We start from the raw sequence: 17,887 nt of genomic DNA on the forward strand, positions 1-17,887 counted from the left end.
CATCTTATGTCCCCAGAAAACATTAAAAAGTACTGACATGGCTTGACAATTCTTTAATAAACTCTACTGTATAATATCAAAGCATATTATCTTCATAAAAACTTTGATTATAGTATGCACTATCATAGGGATTTGACTAGACCTTACTAACCATAAGACTACAGTTTAACAAATCTCTAGAGCAGTGGTTATATATGATCTAAAATCTGAAAGGCAAATCGTACAATGCTAAACAGAATAACTGAATGATTTCATGTAAATAACTTCATAGACAAGGCAAAAATTCAAGCTCTTTTAATGTCTAACAGCAATAATGAAGATGGGAAACATACAGATGACACCAAGGGTGCTATGTTTACAAAGGTCTGGTCAGAACAGAAAACGTGTTTTATGTCTCTATTTTGCTTAATTATTACAGTTGTGCTTTCAATGGTAAAACTGAAATCTGAAGGATTTCCAGATGAATAGGGGGAATTACCAACCCATAAAAAATATTTATTTTTCAGTGCCGGGTCAAATGTGGCAATTTGGTAAACCTTACCTAAATTTTGAATACTGTGTTTATGAACTCAAATTAATAAGCAGTATGATGCAGTGTTATAGAATAACAGCAAACAAACAGGTTCATCATTTTTAACTTTCTATAGGACAAATCATTTTAACCTTCACTGTCTTGTTTTCCTCAACTATAAAACAGATATAAAAAATTCCTGGCTACACCGATATTTAAGTATAGTGATGTAAGATCTAATTAAGTCATGATTAGTAAACTACTTTTATGTACTACTTACTTACTTTTAATAAGTTTTAGTTATACAGTTTTAGACTTTTAAAAACAGGACTATGATTTTTCCCAGTAATGGTCACAGAGATAGTTTAAATACGTACATAAAAGAATTCAGAGCCTGGCTCTTTAAAAGATACTGAATTTACTAAATGTTATTTGAAACAATTTCTAAACATAAAATATCTTCAAAATTTTCCTCAAACAGAATTGTATTTGTTCTGCATATTTTTAGTCAAAAAATGTACACAGTCCTTATTTATTTATCCCTTTCATTTACCTAAATTATATCCCTCACATTGTAGAGTTTCTACTTATTTTCAATGCAGTCTGCTGAAGTTTTGAAAGGTTTTCAGAAATTTTTTGATAAAAGCAGTATTTTTAAAAATTCAAAAAATGTTGTTCAAGAAACCTGAAATATGATTTTACAGTTGAGTATTTTATCATAAAAGAGCAATGTGTATTGGAGTTTGCTTTAAATGGTTTTATAAATGGTATACAGACATAGAAGCTCCATGCTTTTGCTATTAATATCTATACATTTCCTAAAAATAAAAATACCATTTTCAGTTCTTAATTATTTATTTTACTAAATCATTTTTGGCTATATCAAATTTATTAGGATTATTATTCCTTAACAAAAATACAATATATGTAACTACTATTCACATTCATAGTCATCTGTCTAACTGTATGCTGCTTATCTGTAGATCTCATTAATTTTCACAAACTCCAGAGAATAAGTTAGTTACTAACAGAGATCCCAAGTAGATCATTTTAATGGCAAAAAGATTTTTGCAAGGGCTGAAAACAAGAACTTACGCAGTAAAGGGTCTGTCAGCATTCTAAGCCCACCAGCCAAAGACTGCAAGATAAAAGTAGCAAGTCTCCCACTGTAAAATTACTAATCTTAGTAATACAGTACATTAAACATGCCATTTGAGATATATGCCAACGTAAACTGCCACATATGGCATATCTAGCTTATTATCACAGTTTGTGTTTTCACGTCTAGAGTCATTCTAGTTTTTAAACAAGATGTCAAATATACCAGTGTAGCTAAAAATATGATAAAGCTCTCAAAGGAACATACCCTTCTTTAAACAGAATAGGTACATACTTCAGAAGAATGTCAAACATTACTGTAATGCAAACATGGCTGGAAATTTTCATTGAAAATATACGTGTAAATGTAAAATAGAGTATCATCTTAAAAGCAGAATTCATGAGATGGTAAATTTAATGTCACAATTCACACCCCCAAAGTTTCTTCACAAACTTTCTCAGAGAGAATTGTATTGGTTCCATGATGTATGCAGTCATCTTACCTATAGTATCTATCCCTTAAAGAACAAGTTATGTTACCATATCATGATATGTGTATCAATTTGAAGGCAATGAGACTTCCTTATGCTTCCTTTTTATACTGAAATCAATCTAGAGTTACACAACTGGTATTACTGAATTATGAACAGCACTTAAATAAAAATTACACAGTGAATATTTTTGTTTCAAATTCCCATCTGGTGCTTGGTGTCACTTCAGCTGTTCAATTTTTTAATGTTTCTCTACACAACTAGCCAATAATTCCACAAATAAGTATAAATGCTAGAGAAATTTTAATCCCATTTTCTAAATGTAAAACAGTGCCATATTTTTCACAATCACTTTTTAAACTCATCTGGAGTTGACAGATTATCAATTAAGACTGATCCTTATATGAAATAAACATTTGCCAATGATGGAGAATCCTGCTGAATCTCAATAATCAATTGAAATTCCAAACAAAATAATTACACAACAGAGAATCAACTAACAATGAATAAGGAGCTTCAATTTTTTCACTGACATAATACACACCAATGTCTATCACATACCAAAACTTCACTGTTTGAACACCAGCAAAAATTAAAATTTGCACATTACAAATGCATACATTGTACAAATCACTAATTTTCATCAAATTAAAAATAAACGTTCATATACCAAGAGAGCTAGAAACTAGGCCTACATATTCATATAATTTGAGGAAGGTGAAAACTTTTGTCAGCTATATGATTCTAAATAGCTATTAATCAAAGGCAAACTAGTAAAAAAACCACTTGAGTCACTAACTTTAAATGCACCTGTGTAGACAACAGGTTACATAAATGTGAATTAATGTGAAAAACCAAGTTCTATCTCCAGAGCTTTCCTGAATACAGCAAAACATTCCTCACTGACATTTTTCAATCACTGGGTCCCACACCTTTTTCTTCTACCCTCTTTCTTCTACCCTCAGCACATAGTTGCTTAATAAAAGATAGCTTCTGTATTTCCTAAATTTCTTTTCTGTATCACTAGTTGCCTCACCCTTCCCTTACTCCTTTTAGTCTTCTCTTTAATCCTACTTATAAAGCTGAGGTAGACTCTCTAGTCTACTACCCCGCTTTCAGATAACTAAGGTAACCCTTCCTCCACCATGCAAGTATCACTATTCACATTTATAGAAATATTATATTTTAATTATAGTACCCTGTCATTCATCTTATAAACATAATAGATGTATTTTTTCTTTAAAATATTTCTTGCTCATGAATGTCCCCAAAATGAATATTCTTCAATCACACTTTTCTCTTTTATATTTGTAACACACTTTTTCTTATCTGTACAATTAATGATGGTATCTCCCTATTCCCATTCCTTCCCCACAGCAATACCTACTTTTTATCCCAGTAATACCAAGTAACTTTTAGATCCCTGAATATAGGGGTATTTTTCATAATTTTGTCACTATGTATACAGTCTCTGCTTCAAGTGACCTTCCACTCCTGTCTATCAGGCAAAATAAAATTCAACCTTCAAAACACTGTCAGCTCCTGTTTGAAGTCTTTTTTGAAGTATACCCTCTTCTCTCAAGATCTTGCCACTGACAGAGGCAGTTTCCACTTCCAGACATAATTCTATCATTATACAATTATCAATTTTCATTATAACCAGATATTTTCTTTATTGTTTCTTATTGCTCCCCTGCTTGAGAATAAGATCTTTGGAGAATTGTGTATTTAGTCCCAACCCCAGAGGGAACACATAAATGTCCACCAGAAAGTTAAAATCTAGCCATAGTGGCAGAAAATGCAGGGGAAGTAGTCAAATAAAGAAACACTTAAGAGTTATTTTAGTCCATTACTTTTCATGAATTTTTAAAAAATAAACTGAATTTATAAATATGTGGGAAGATCCCCTGGAGGAAGGCATGGCACCCACTCCAGTATTCTTGCCTGAAGAATCCCATGCACAAAGGAGCCTGGTAGGCTATAGTCCATAGGGTTGCAAAGAGTCATACACAACTAAAGCAACTTAGCACACACACACGCAATGGGCTAAGCATGAAAAGAAATATATCTATCTATTAAATCTTAGAAGTTTCACTGGTTTACTGTAGTAAAAATGAAACAATTATTATGAGATGAACACTAATACGTCATACCTCTCTAAATTCTGTTTAAGAAAAGCATTTAAAAGACTTTGAAGAAAACCGTATTTAATAACTTTCCTAAAATTTTAATTTCAAATAAAGTATACAAGTTAGTCAAACTCAAAACATATAAATTCCAATCTATTACAACAGTTGGTATACTTTTCTCATGAGTAAAAAGAAGTTTAGTCCAGCTTCTAAAAGTTGTAATATATTTATACCTTCACTTCTCCACTACAGGGGGAGAAAGAGATATTAAAATATATTAAAAACAAAAATTTATTAATCCTATTTTAATAATGTAATCTTAATTTAGTGGTTAGTAATCTTTGATTTTCAAGGTATTTTAAGAAAGTGATCAGTAGATTATTCCTTACTACACAGGTAGCCATGTGGCAAAGTATGATGTAATATAACTCTGACATCTTATACACAGGTACTTTTTATTATTTTATTAATAAATGTTAGTTAAGCTTGTGTTACTTAAGACAGTATTTTAAAATTAATCTTCATCTGGTAGATGGCTTTGAAGTACTGTAGTATTGGCTTTCACTTTTCTTTACAGAAGACAACATGCTAAATAGATAATGAAATTCTACTTTTCTTTCTTAAGACCTAGTCCATATTTATCTTAACATGTCTATTGCCATTTCTTGACTGATTGATTTTTGAACTCATTACTTACCCAAAGTCAGATTTTTCTCACACCCAAACTCATTACTTATCCAAAATCAGATTTTTCTCACACACATAAACCCCTAAGAAACTAGAAATACAATAAACAACTAAAGATGAATTGCCTTCTACATCCATTGTATTGATACTATCCCATTAAAGTAGACTAGAAATATAACGAAAAACTGAAGGTTGTTTCTAAATCCAAAACACTCACAGATGAAGCCTCAGACTCGTCATTCATTCAATCACACATTCACTCATTCATATTTCAAATGCCACAGATGTTTATAGCACTGAGTTACATGCTTAACATATAGTAAGCATGTAGGATGACAAATTTATTCATATGAATGAAGCTTAATAGCTAGTAGTCAACTAAAGTAAGTAAAGACTATGACAAAATTTTTTGTTTTAATTTAAATCCATGAAGAAAAAATACCTTCAAAATCACATTAAGTAACTTTTGTTATTATGTTAGAAAGTAGTCCTTAAGCCTATAATGAAATGCAAAGAGCATCAGAATTCTAATTAACCAAGAGGTGGACCAACTTAATGAAATGGGTAGACAAAAAAGAAATAATTATGTTTTAAAATTAATAATTACTCTATTATGTATCTTATTTTTTCTTAGATTGCCTTAAAATTACCCTCATGTTTATTTCTTAATCATAATACTCTGTCCTTTTAAAACCAACTGTTATGAATACCTAGTCAAATATGCAATACTGAAGGAAATTTTGTAAGTCAAAAATATGGAAAATATATATATCCCTGAAAGCAGAATTTGACTTAGCAAGTCTACATTTTTTAGCAAAGTCAACACTCAGTTTAACCAAAAGTGAAGAAAGTAAAAAGTTGAGCTAAGGAACAAAGGAACGGGGAAAATAAGAAGAAAACAAGGAAAAGAAAGGACTTTGCAAATGAAGGAAAGCAACAAAGCTGGAGAAATCAAATCACCCTGAATACTATCACCTTCAAGCAATACAATTTTGAAAATACAGAAAATGACAAGTTTATATTCCAGGCAACATAATCTATCAGATCTTTTGTTTTTTAATATATGGTAAAGAGGGCCTATCTTTGGCCTTAGAGTATACCAAATCAAAAACAACAATTACTATAAAATAACTATTGTGCTTTCAACTTAGTATAAAAAAGTGGGGGTGGGGAGTGTATTTATTTTAAAACTAGGTGAAAGAAATGGTGACATATCCTCAGAGAGTCATATTCAAAAAGAGGAGGGAAAAAAAAGGAGAAGAGTAAAAAGAGAACGAACTACCTACTTACTCTGTACCACAAATTCAAAAAACGTGTTTAAAAGTTGGGGACAATTATTGGCCTATATCACTCTTTGTATCTTGGTTTTCTCAACTGTTAAATGAAGATTCTGGAAAATATCACACGTAAGTGCCATTTCTTTCATCTAGTTCCACAATTCCATAATTTTTCCAATTCCTTTAAATGAAAAAATAAAAAGCCTCTTCGATAATCCTAAGACCCTTCGATACTCCTAAGCCCCTTCGATACTCACTAAGTCACTGCCAGAAGGTACCATATAATAAAAAAGAAAAACAAAAAATGTAAACGAAACCTAAGGAGACAGTAGCAATTAAGAACATTTTAGGGTGATGTAAAACATACCCATATTCCTTTACAAAGAAAATATGCTTTGTAATAATTTTAATTCATAATGATCAAAGGACACCTGGACTCATAGGAAGTATCTATAAATACAGATAATAATTAATAAGAGAGAAACTTCCAGACATTTCATAGTGAAGAATGAAACCACACTTTTTTAAAAAATACTTTCCTGGCTTAAAAAATTAACTAGTCTTAGAAAAATAAAAACATAGGATTTATACAAAGAATAATTAAAACTATGTGTGTAAGTGAACAGTCTCCAAGTATAGGCTCAATTGCGCCCAACATTAATTCCTTCAAAAACAAGTATTTCAAAAATGAACATAACCAAAATTGAAAAGCTGCAGTTATTCAAAAACATTTAGCAACATAAAACAAAAATATATACCGAATTCTCTACTATTCTGTGTTAATAAAGTGCACTACCCCATTCCTTCTAATCGATCCTTCTAATTACTAAATCTTAAAGTCACTGCCCTATCTAAGCACTAGGACAGCAAATTATTAACAATTTAAATGAAGGCAACTTTCTTCAAAAATTATTTCCAAAAATTCAATCAACAGAGTATTATTTATTATATCTTAGAAGAAATGCAGGATTTGAAGTCTTATTTAATTAGTAAGTTCATTATGTGAAAATTTATCCTACAAATGAATTATAGGGCCTTCAATGTGTAACAGTTTTCAAAAATCGTTAAAAAAGAAAAGTTACTCTTCAAAGTTTCAAAAAGTATGCCAAGCATCACAAGAAAAGTAAGAAACACTACAGTCTGAAACTTAAACATTACTGAGTTCAGAATAAAATTCACTGGATATTGTAAATACACTGAACATCAGTAAGACATAAAACAGGTCTTGAAGGAAGAAAAATATTAATTTAAAAAGTATCAATTATTAAATGATACAAGAATAATTAAAAAATGTTTCATTTTCCACACCAAATAATCTTACCTGAATCATTTTGCTGTTAAAAAACTCAAGATATGATTTCATTTTTCATCTGGTCCTGTCAACGATGCTATGACAGGCCCTGCAGGAAGCAGCAAAAGATCAATGATGGAGTGCAGATATTATGTGTTTTCATGATCAAGTATGTCATGGAAAAGGATATCCATATCGTGGTTTGAAACTTAGCAACGTTGAAAATATCTCAAAAAGTTTGTTTGTGTACATAATATGCTTTTTTTTCTACTTTGTAGTCTTAAAATGTTTATTCTTATTAAATATCTTCTTTATCAAAACATCTTACATGTGAAATTTTAAAGAATATATTGATGAGAATTAATAAAACAACATTCCACAATATCAAAAATAAAAAATCTTGATTAAAAAGTAGAATATGTTTAAAAGTGGAAGAATGATACTCTCCACTTCTAGAGATGATTATTTTAATTGTATTTCCCACAATTACTATAATTACTAATAAATTACCAATTATTCATAACCAAATTAAGATAAAATTTAAAAGTTCTTTTTTCTTACAGACAGTAACTTCAGAATCAAATAGTTACTGACCACTCTCATAAAAATTCCTTCAAGATAAGTAAAGGGGTTCCAAAAATCTGCAAACTCCAAAACTTAATTACTCTTGAGTAATTGACAAGTTAAGAGTCAATGGATACCAAAAAATTTAACTTAGTGAGACTAACAAAAAGTCAAAATAATGAAACTGCTTCACAAAGAATCCAAATGACATTTCAAAATTCTGAATTATTTTAAAATGGTATAGCACTTTGCCAGATCTAAGAACTGTTTTCTATTCAAAGGCCAACTAATAAACAGGACTGTGATGAAACATGTAACTAATGCGAATACTATTAGGACATACAGGAAACTTCTATATGTATCATAGAAGCATAATGTCAATCCTTCAAATAGATCAAGAAATTGAAAACAAAAGAAATGAATGACAGACTTTTTAAAGTTTTTATTATAATCAACTTTTAATTTACTTATAATAAATTGTGGTCAAAAACCATTTCAACAGCACTCCTATGTTAAGCTAAAGCATCCTAAAAACATTTTTAACATACTATTCCTGTCTTGTTTATTGGAACACATCAAAACACTCGGCAAAGTCTGTTTGTCAAAGTTCCTAACATGCTAAAAAGATACAACTTAATTTTACATAGGTTCTTCCTCTTATAAACATAAACAAATGTTAATCTAGGATAATAATTTTGAAAGAACTCCAATGTACTTCCACTTATTTCCATTCACTTATGATTTGAAAATATACCTGTGGTACAAGGAACTTTAAATAAATTTTAACTTAAGGTTATTTGATTTGTATTTCTACACCTAAAGTCCCCCTCTCCTTTTTATGTAGATTATATCAAATTCATGGAAATCATTTTAGCTTCAAATATATCCATATAAAAAGTGGAAAAGTTGCTATCATATCTTTAAAGAACAGGATGAAGAAATTTCACCAACCCAAGCATCAAAAGTACTGAGAAGCACTGCTTCATTTCTTGCATGTTACGGTTTATACCATGACACTTCAGTCTCTGAGGGTCAGGTTAATTAAGCTCCAGAGCAGCTGCAGTTCCCACCAGTCCAGTCCAATTACCTGTAGTATTCCAGCACTGGACAAGTGACAACCAAGCTCTTCTCTCTAGTCACTTGCTCCCACTGGTCTACTGATAAATGTTAGAACAAACTAACCTCTTTTTGGAAAAGACTGCAAAGCTGAATGCACCTGCTGCAGGCTGCAATGATGAGTCCCAGAGAGATGTTTGTCAGTCAGATCTCTGCAGATGTTGTTTAACTTTATGCTAGAGCTGCATCCAAAGATGGAAATGAGATGGCAATCAAGCACAAGTCTCCCACCCTCATTCCCCGCCCCCCAATTTTATTCTGAAAAGCTGCACTTGCTCATAAAAGTTATCCTTTAAAATACAGCTCCACTAAACTGGAAATAACTGAGACTAACCTCTTTGGCAAAAACATATAAATGCATCAATAAATGGTGCTGGGAAAACTGGACAGCTACATGTGAAAGAATGAAATTAGAACATTTCCTAACACCATACACAAAGATAAGCTCAAAATGAACTAAAGACCTAAATGTAAGACCAGAAACTATAGAACTCTTAGAGGCAGAACACTTGATGACATAAATCAAAGCAAGATCCTCTATGACCTACCTCCTAGAGTAAGGGAAGTAAAAACAAAAGTAAACAAGGGGGACCTGATTAAACTTAAATATATACACATATATATGCATATGTATATATATATATAGTACTGAATTTTAGTTAACAAATGGCATTACTGTGTTCAGCAAATGTTACTTATAATATTTAGGAGGAAAATTAATTCTTTTAAGCCAGGGCAAAACAAAACAACAGAACAGAACTATAAAAAGACATGTTTCTAACTGGTGGTTTAGAGCTCAGTTTTTAGTGATACCACACACTCCTTAGAATTCCCAAGACACAGATCGTTTTTCCTCATTGTATATTACATGAAACATCTTCAATACACAAATATTGAACTATTTCACCAATTGGGTTCATTATTTTTAGACTAATCCTGAGATCCTTTGGGGGTGATATTTGCAAGGCAATTTTGGTAGATGTACTATATCATCTTACAAAGTAAAAAATTTTAAATGAACTATTTTTCCAAAATATAGAAGGCTTCAAATAGCAAAATTCAAAGTGACATTGTGCTATAATAATTCATGAAAACACTGACTCTATAAATTAAAGGTATTCCACAACCTACTAAATTGATAATAGAAAATATAACATCAGGATGAAATTTTAAAAAGAATCAAATTAAATGAACAGCTAACATTTTTAATGCTGATTCAATCTTTCTAAAAAATTTCATACCACAAAACATTTGCTTTCATGAGTTAAGTATAAAAATTATATCTTTCAGAAAACCACAATTTTAATACAGATGTGCTATGCCACCAACATTCCTTTATATGTTGAGTTTTCCTATTACTTAAAATGAGAAATAACATCTTAAAAATACAACAAATTTTCAGACAGATATTAACGTATAAGTGAAAGCTTATGGCTCCTCCCACAACTGAGGATATAGAGAGATAAAATATAAAAAACCCACAACAGTAAGTAGTATGACAAACACAAATATCGTAACTTTAAAGAAAAACACGTTATGCGTTAGCAACTCTTTGACAATACTAAAACCAAAACAGCACAACGTAATTGACAGCTATGGTTATTAAATTCAACAATACTGCAAATTATACTTTATTTTCTACTTGTTATATTTACCCACTAATTTTGCCTTAAAACATATGCCAATAAATTTCTAAGATGCTTTGCATCTTATATCAAAGAAAAGAGTACAGACTGCAACTTTCAGAAGCTATAACAAAAGTATTCATTCACCTTGTACTACTAATACGATAATACTCGTCCATCAACAATGTAAACAAAATAAGTGATCTATTTTAAACTTCACAAACTCCTATTTCTAAAAGAATGATCATTCTTACACAATCGCAGTCCTAAAGGCTAAACTGGGCCAGTGAATGTTCCCCCGTCAAAATTAGGCAATGTGGGGTAATTTCCTTCACTAAAAGAAAATTTCACTTACATTCTCCTTTTTCTTGATTTTTAAAGATTTCACATATAAATAGTTTATGATTTTTTAAAAAAGCACCACCCAAGTTGGACTGAGATAAAATTATGATGCAATAAAATCTAGGGATAATGAGTTCAAGTTTTAAGGACCAAAAAAAGTAAGTAATTTATATTAAAGGTGATCCAGTTTTATAACCACATTTATGAAAACAGTTTAAAACACACACACACAAACACACACACATACAAATATATGCTAAGATTATAAGAGAATTCCTGTTTGATATAATGAACATCTCGGGTCATATAATAGAATAAGTAAACTATGAAGTATTCTAAAATCTTGAAAATGTTTATTTTACATACCCTATATTATTCCCAATGAATAATGTATTCAATAAACTTTTCCAATTATCTGCCTGAATCATTCATTAAATAATTTTAACTGATAAAATCAATCTACTTATTAACAAAATCTAAACAATCACATCTTCAGATGTCAAATAAAGGAATAAAATAATACCATCCTATGGCCATCCTGAAAATGCATACAGTAATTTATTTCCCAAAATGAGAAAGCTGTTTTATATTAAAAGGTAATAACTTTGGGTAACCTAATTATAAAAAGGATATATAAATAAGTCAAATTAGGTTGCTTTAAACAAGAAAGAATAAAAGATATATTCACAAATCACAGGTTATAAGTTAGTATTTCGTAAGATTTAGATTCTTAGGAATAGATAAATGAATTACACAGCACTGCAAAAAGTCAAATGAATCTACTCATAGATCTTTTTTCCGATTACAGTAACTGATAAATATACTTTACAATTCTCATCATACAATTCCCCAAAATATTTAATATGTGGTCATGCTAAAATACACAATGCAATATATGGTTCTATAAATTTCAAATTCATACCAATTAAAGTACAAAAATGTTTTCTTCATCTCAACCATAAATATAAAAAAATTACTCAAACAACAAGGTTGCTTAAGATATTTTAAAGATATAACCTGAGGGGGAAAGAAAGTAAAACAAATATGATAAATATGAGATTATACTGGCTATAGTAAAAACAATGCACATATCATTTGAGCTGAAATTTAATAAAACATCACCAAAGTGTGTCTGTACCCTGCAACATACACCCTGAAGAAAGTTTTTCTCAAATACACCGGTATTCTGACTAAACCTTCCAAACAGAATTACATTGTTTTAAAATTTAGATAATTTGAGAAAATTCATTAAGTTATACAACTGAAGCACACTTTTCCCCAAATACTCTGTCTTACAAATAAGAAACAGAAAAATGCTCCATGAAATAAACATTAAGCACATTCATTCTAATGGAATGTAAGAGTCATACGTACATATATGAAATACACAAAAAAGGGCATCTCATAAATCATAGTTTTATAATTTATTTCATTTGAGAAGATTAAGCTAAGTATCCACGAAGTGTATCTGAGTAACAGAAGTTGAAAGTAGCTCAGAGGCTGCTATGTTGAAGAATACTAGGACTTTATATAATTCCACAGGCTCATGGTCAAGTATGAACAGAAAGACTACTAAAATTAAAGTCTATCAGAAGAGAGATGTATCTATTTGTGCAGGTAATACTCTAGTTAAAACCGTATTTAAATACAAAGTGCTCAGAATTATGAAAGCTTCTTATAAATTACAGGGCTTTATTTTATCCTTAAAATTGTTTCCATAGTTTGTGATTGGTTTCCACCTGTTACAGGCAGAATATAAGCCTTCTTTTATCCAGACATTTCAACTCACATTTGATCAGGTTACGTCACTACACACACAAAATTTTCTTCACCACATTCCAGTTTTCCATTTTTTCCAATGGATATTCTTGCTCTATATAAATAACATGCCTCAGAACTATAAATGATATAAGCAATTTCAATGTAATAAGAAAAAATGCACAACTATGTGGACTAAAAACAAAAGATCTAATTCCAGTTGCACCCTTTCCAACCCGCTAAAAATAAACTATATTCAAATGAAAAGGCATTTAATTTACTATTTGGAATATCCTTGATAAACACCAATTTTGTGTAACATCTCTGAACATCTGATACCATCTCATGTATAATGCAAAAAAAGCTATTTCATTTTCATCTATTGACAGTGAATTTAATTTACCATTGCAGCTCTTTTCCTAGAACTATAACGTTATTAATTCCGCAATCAAGCTCTTTTGAATGCTTTTATTTGTACCAAGGATTTTCACAATTCCACATTGATTTTTTTCCATCATAACATACCTTTTAAACATAAGAATGAATATGTTAGCAAACTTTCCTAATGCATAAGGAAAGTTTCAGAGACTAGGAAAGCCATCTACAAAACTACACTCACAGAAAATAAACTTTTGAAGGATATCATATCTAAGAGATTACACCTTAGTTTAGCAAGTGTAATGTTTACCAAATATAGTACATTTAATTTATACAACTAAATGATAGTTCCAACCAATCTAAAACCTTCTTATACAGTATAATGGTCCATTTTCTACAACCAAGCGATTGGCCTCCAAATGTTTTGCTTACATTCATGCCAGATGTCTTTGCTGTACTAAAGAACTCTTACTGAATTAGATCATTGAAAGCAAATCAGCTTCTATTTCCCACCAAGAAAAAAAAAAAAATAAGCAGCACTGGTCCCCTCAGCACTGAATAAATATTTTTATGGACATAAAGATGAAATAATCAAAAAACATGGCAGAAACTGCATGAAGGTAAACACAAATAATGTTTTATCTAGGAGATACACTATTCAATTACGGAGATTTTCCAATTAAACTTAAAATCCATATACTAAGTAGAAAATGATTTTTAAAAAGATAAATACTCAGAACTATGAAACAGTTGAAATTTCTAAAAACACACTGAAAAGTACAAAAAAAAATTATACCACCTAGGAAACTTGCCATATTCCACTGGATTACAGTACCTACAGTACCACACAAACTGTTAACATATTTTGATCAAACACAGCTTTTAAAACAACACAAATTCTGAAGCATGGTTCTACTTCTCACATAATATATTTCCTTGTCACAATTAAATTAAAAACACAGTATTTTAAAAATCTTTAGAGGAAGCACTTGTCCTCTTTACTCCAGGGCCAACAAACAAAGCAATGAAGCAGAAAGAGGTACATAATGGATTTAGAAAGTAAATGGTCCATTCTTTTAAGAAGCCTTTCTATCCCCTCTTCTGAATTCACTCTAGACTAATTGTCATTACAATTATGTCTGAAAACTCCAGAAGAACCCTATTTCCTGATGCCAGCTGTCCAGGTTTCTATCTTTAAATTTTAGTTTGTTTGTTTTTTTTTTTTTTCTAATCAGAAAGAAGTAGTTAGAAATACCCAGAAGATTCATTTCGAAATTGGTCTACATCAGAGATGGAATATCAATTATAGAAACCAAAGGTAATCAAGAGTGAAAATACTTCTAAAATTATTCCACAAATACTCTAATACATCAAATACCTAAATAAAGTCTACACTATTAAGAATTCTTTCAATACAGCACACGACACAGGTAGATCTTTTTTTTTTTTTTCTTTCCTTGGGGATTTATCAAACAATCTCTTCATCATTGCACCTACCTGGGTAAAAATCTTTGGACTTAGACAGCTTGATGGTGGCTCCAGTTTCTTTTTGCAATTGAACAATTGTCTGTCCTCCCTTTCCAATTATAGATCCAGCAGCATAACTAGGTATGAGAACCTTTAGAAAATACTGGCCGTCTTCTGAAAAATGCAAAGAAATACACTCCATTAAAACAGTAATTTTAAACTTTGTACCCTCCCTCCACCCTCGAGAGAGAAAAACAGCGATTAAACCACTGGGCATATAGCTGCAGGAAATATGGGGTTAAATTGTTTTTATAAGGAACAAAAATAAGCCAATTACACTGAAAAATAAGTACGAAATGTTTCCCATTTTGTAGAATTTATACTTTCTCTAACTTGGAATTAAAATCTAAACATGTTCTATTATTTTGCAACACTGTAGAAACTGATGACTAAATTCCAGTTGTTATTCCAAACATGGAAGTCTTCCAATTCTATCTGTGGTTACTATGGTAAAAGAAAACGAACTGACCCTTCAACAAAACTTCAGAGATTTATACAATGACAAACCTTCACTTAACATATTGCAAAATAAATAAATAAAAGGACGGTAAATAGTGATGAGCTATATTTATTTGACACGAGCAAACACACAAGCACTACAATTAGCCATTGCCTGTATCCTACTTAAAGTATGCAAAACAACCATTCTCCTACCAAATAATCCACCCAAACTGTAGGGTGTATTCCAAGCCTTCAATAACTGCCAGGAAATAACTCAAAGTGATGTGGACTGGCAAAATCTAACTAATCCTGGAGTATTTCTTTAGCACTCCTTAGTCTACTATGATCTCGTTTAAGCTCATTAATTAAAGGACCTTAAGAAGAATTTTGCCAATACTAAAAAGCTTAGGAGTCCTTTACATCAAATACACTTAAAAGTGACCAGATAATGTTCCTTCTCCAAAAGAATCACAATTATTAAAACGGAGGGGGTGGATGAACCAAAAAAGACCGAAATGAAATGTTTTAGAAAATAAAGCCAACTCCCTAAACTTTAATTTCCGTCAAACTGATGGTGTCTTAAATAGGAAACACCCCGGTAAATCCAGCTTCCTTATGTGAATATGAACGTTCCAAATTTTTCGGGTGTGCCATTCGCAAGACCCCCATCCGGCTCTAAAGTACATGCTGTAGATAAATTCACCTCTGCCTCGATGCATTGGGTGCATTGTTAAGATGACTCCAGCGCAAATGAAGAAGCGGTACCGGTCCCGTTATAACTCATCTTCCCGGGAAGCGCAGGATGTTAACTAACAAGTCACAGTACCAGACACCCCCACCCTCGTATGCACACCCCTGAAGACAAATCAAAGAGATTTTTGCACCGACAGTAGAAGTGCGGTAAGAGCATGCACTCTTCAAGATTTTGCATACTACTTGTGGCCCAAACCAAGGGGATGAAGAGAGCAAAACTCTCCGGTGCCCCAGTCATTCGCTCTCCGCTACCCGAGTGCCATTTATTTATTTATTTTATCCGACTGTTAAATGCAGCGCGCATCTTCGGGCGGCCATCACCTCGCTCGGGGTCATCCTCTTCCTCCTTAACGGACCCCCTGGCCCAGGTCTAGGATATTTAAACGGTCAGCCTTTCGACCGGATTAAAGGGAAAGAGAGGTCTATTCCGAAAAACCCGGTCGCCATTTTGATGAATGATAAAACACAGAAATGGAAATGTATCGGGCCCGGCGAGGTGCGGGGCAGGTGCAGGGGAGGGGGCGCGAGGCAGGGCGCGGGAGCCGCCGGCTTCGGGCAGGAGGTGTCCGGGCCGCGGGAGGGAGGGAGGGCGGCGGGAGGGAGGGAGGGAGGCAGGCAGGGGCGGGCGGCGGGGGATGGGGCCAGCGGGGAGGTGGAAGCGATACCCACCGCCCGTATTGGTCCTCTTGGTGCTGCCGGCTTCAGGGGGGGCTTCCAGCGGCCTTTTCCGCGAGTCCGGCGGGTCCAGGTCTATGGGCACCCCAGTGTGGGTCCCGTTCTGCTGGATGGGAGCTGCCGCCATCATGCTTGCAGTTCTTGCCGCTTCTACGGGGAGAAGGTTCTCCCTTTTGTTTTGGCTTTTGCTTTTTTTTTTTTTTGTTTGTTTGTTTTTGTTTTTGTTTTTTTTTTTTTTTTTGCTCTTGGGGTTTCTTAAGGTTGTTTTGTTTTTGTTTTTGTTTTTTTTAATCGGATCAATAGAAATCTCTTTAAGGAAAAAAAAAAGCAATGTTGCTGGTTTGGTTTGTTCTCACTGGGGAGGGGGCAGGGCTGAGGAGCAGCTGCAGTGCAGTGTCGGGAAGGAGACAGGGGAATGGAGGGGGTGTGAGAGACGGAGGGAGAAAGAAGGAGAAGAAAGGAGAGAGGGGGAGAGAGTGGGGAAAGGAGAGGGGCGAGTGAATGGGCGGGAGGAGGGGAGCCGGGAGGACGGGCAGAGGGAGCGGGCGAGCGCGAGGGCCGGCGGGGCGCGGGGAGAAGCCGAGGAGGAGGGGAGCGCGAGGGAAGGAGTGAATGAGCAGGAGGAGGGGAAGGAGGTGGACGCGGAGAGAGGAGCGGGCGGCGGAGGAGGGCAGGAGCCGCGAAGGAGCGCGGCGGTCCCGGCGCCGCGCTAGCGCTGCGCTCGCTCCCGCTGCCGGTGCTGCCGCCGCCGCCGCTGCCGGAGCGGTTCTGCCGTCGCCTGGGCTGCTCGGCGCTGCTGCTGCCGCTGCTGCTGCCGCCGCCGCTGCTGCTGCTGCTGCTGCCGCCCGGTCTCGCTCATTATTTCTCCCGCTTGTGGGGGGGGGGGGGGGGAGGGGGGAGGCTGGCGGGGAGGGAGGGGGATGGCTGAGAGGGGAGGGTAGTGAGGGGTTGAGTTCGCAGACTCCCACACACTTCGCGCTCCGGTCCCTGCCTCTCAGCAGCGCCGCCGCCGCCGCCGCCTCCCTACGCCGAAGCCTCAGCCTGCGGGGGCGGGGTGGGGGGGCGCGCCTGAGGCGGGGAAGAGTGTGCGTGTCCGCGCGCGGGAGTGAGAGCGCGCGCCGGCGGAGCGCGTGCGCGGGGGCGCGCGCCGGCGGCGGGGGCGGGGCCGGGGGCCGGGGCGCTCCCGTGGGAAGGGAGGGGTGAAAGGTCGCGGGTCCCCGGCAA

General features: G+C 34.3%; 1 protein-coding gene across 4 annotated transcripts in view; it reads right to left on the reverse strand.

The window, feature by feature from the left end:
* Positions 1–16,852, reverse strand: part of NOVA1 (NOVA alternative splicing regulator 1) — a 157,307-nt gene extending 140,455 nt beyond the window's left edge. For 2 of the 4 annotated variants that reach the window (XM_061159050.1, XM_061159051.1), the window contains exon 1: positions 14,765–14,895. Coding sequence is in view for 2 of the 4 variants with exons in the window: in XM_061159047.1 (XP_061015030.1) it covers positions 14,765–14,908; positions 16,658–16,793 (280 nt within the window). In the remaining 2 variants the exon portion in view is untranslated. Of the gene's footprint in view, positions 1–14,764; positions 14,909–15,938; positions 15,991–16,657 lie in introns of those variants that run through there. The other 2 variants (XM_061159047.1, XM_061159049.1) reach the window with 2 other exon arrangements.
* Between the last annotated feature and the right edge of the window lie 1,035 nt (positions 16,853–17,887).

This window comes from Dama dama, chromosome 13 (genome assembly GCF_033118175.1).
Source record: "Dama dama isolate Ldn47 chromosome 13, ASM3311817v1, whole genome shotgun sequence".
In the NCBI taxonomy this organism is placed as follows: Eukaryota; Metazoa; Chordata; class Mammalia; order Artiodactyla; family Cervidae; genus Dama; species Dama dama.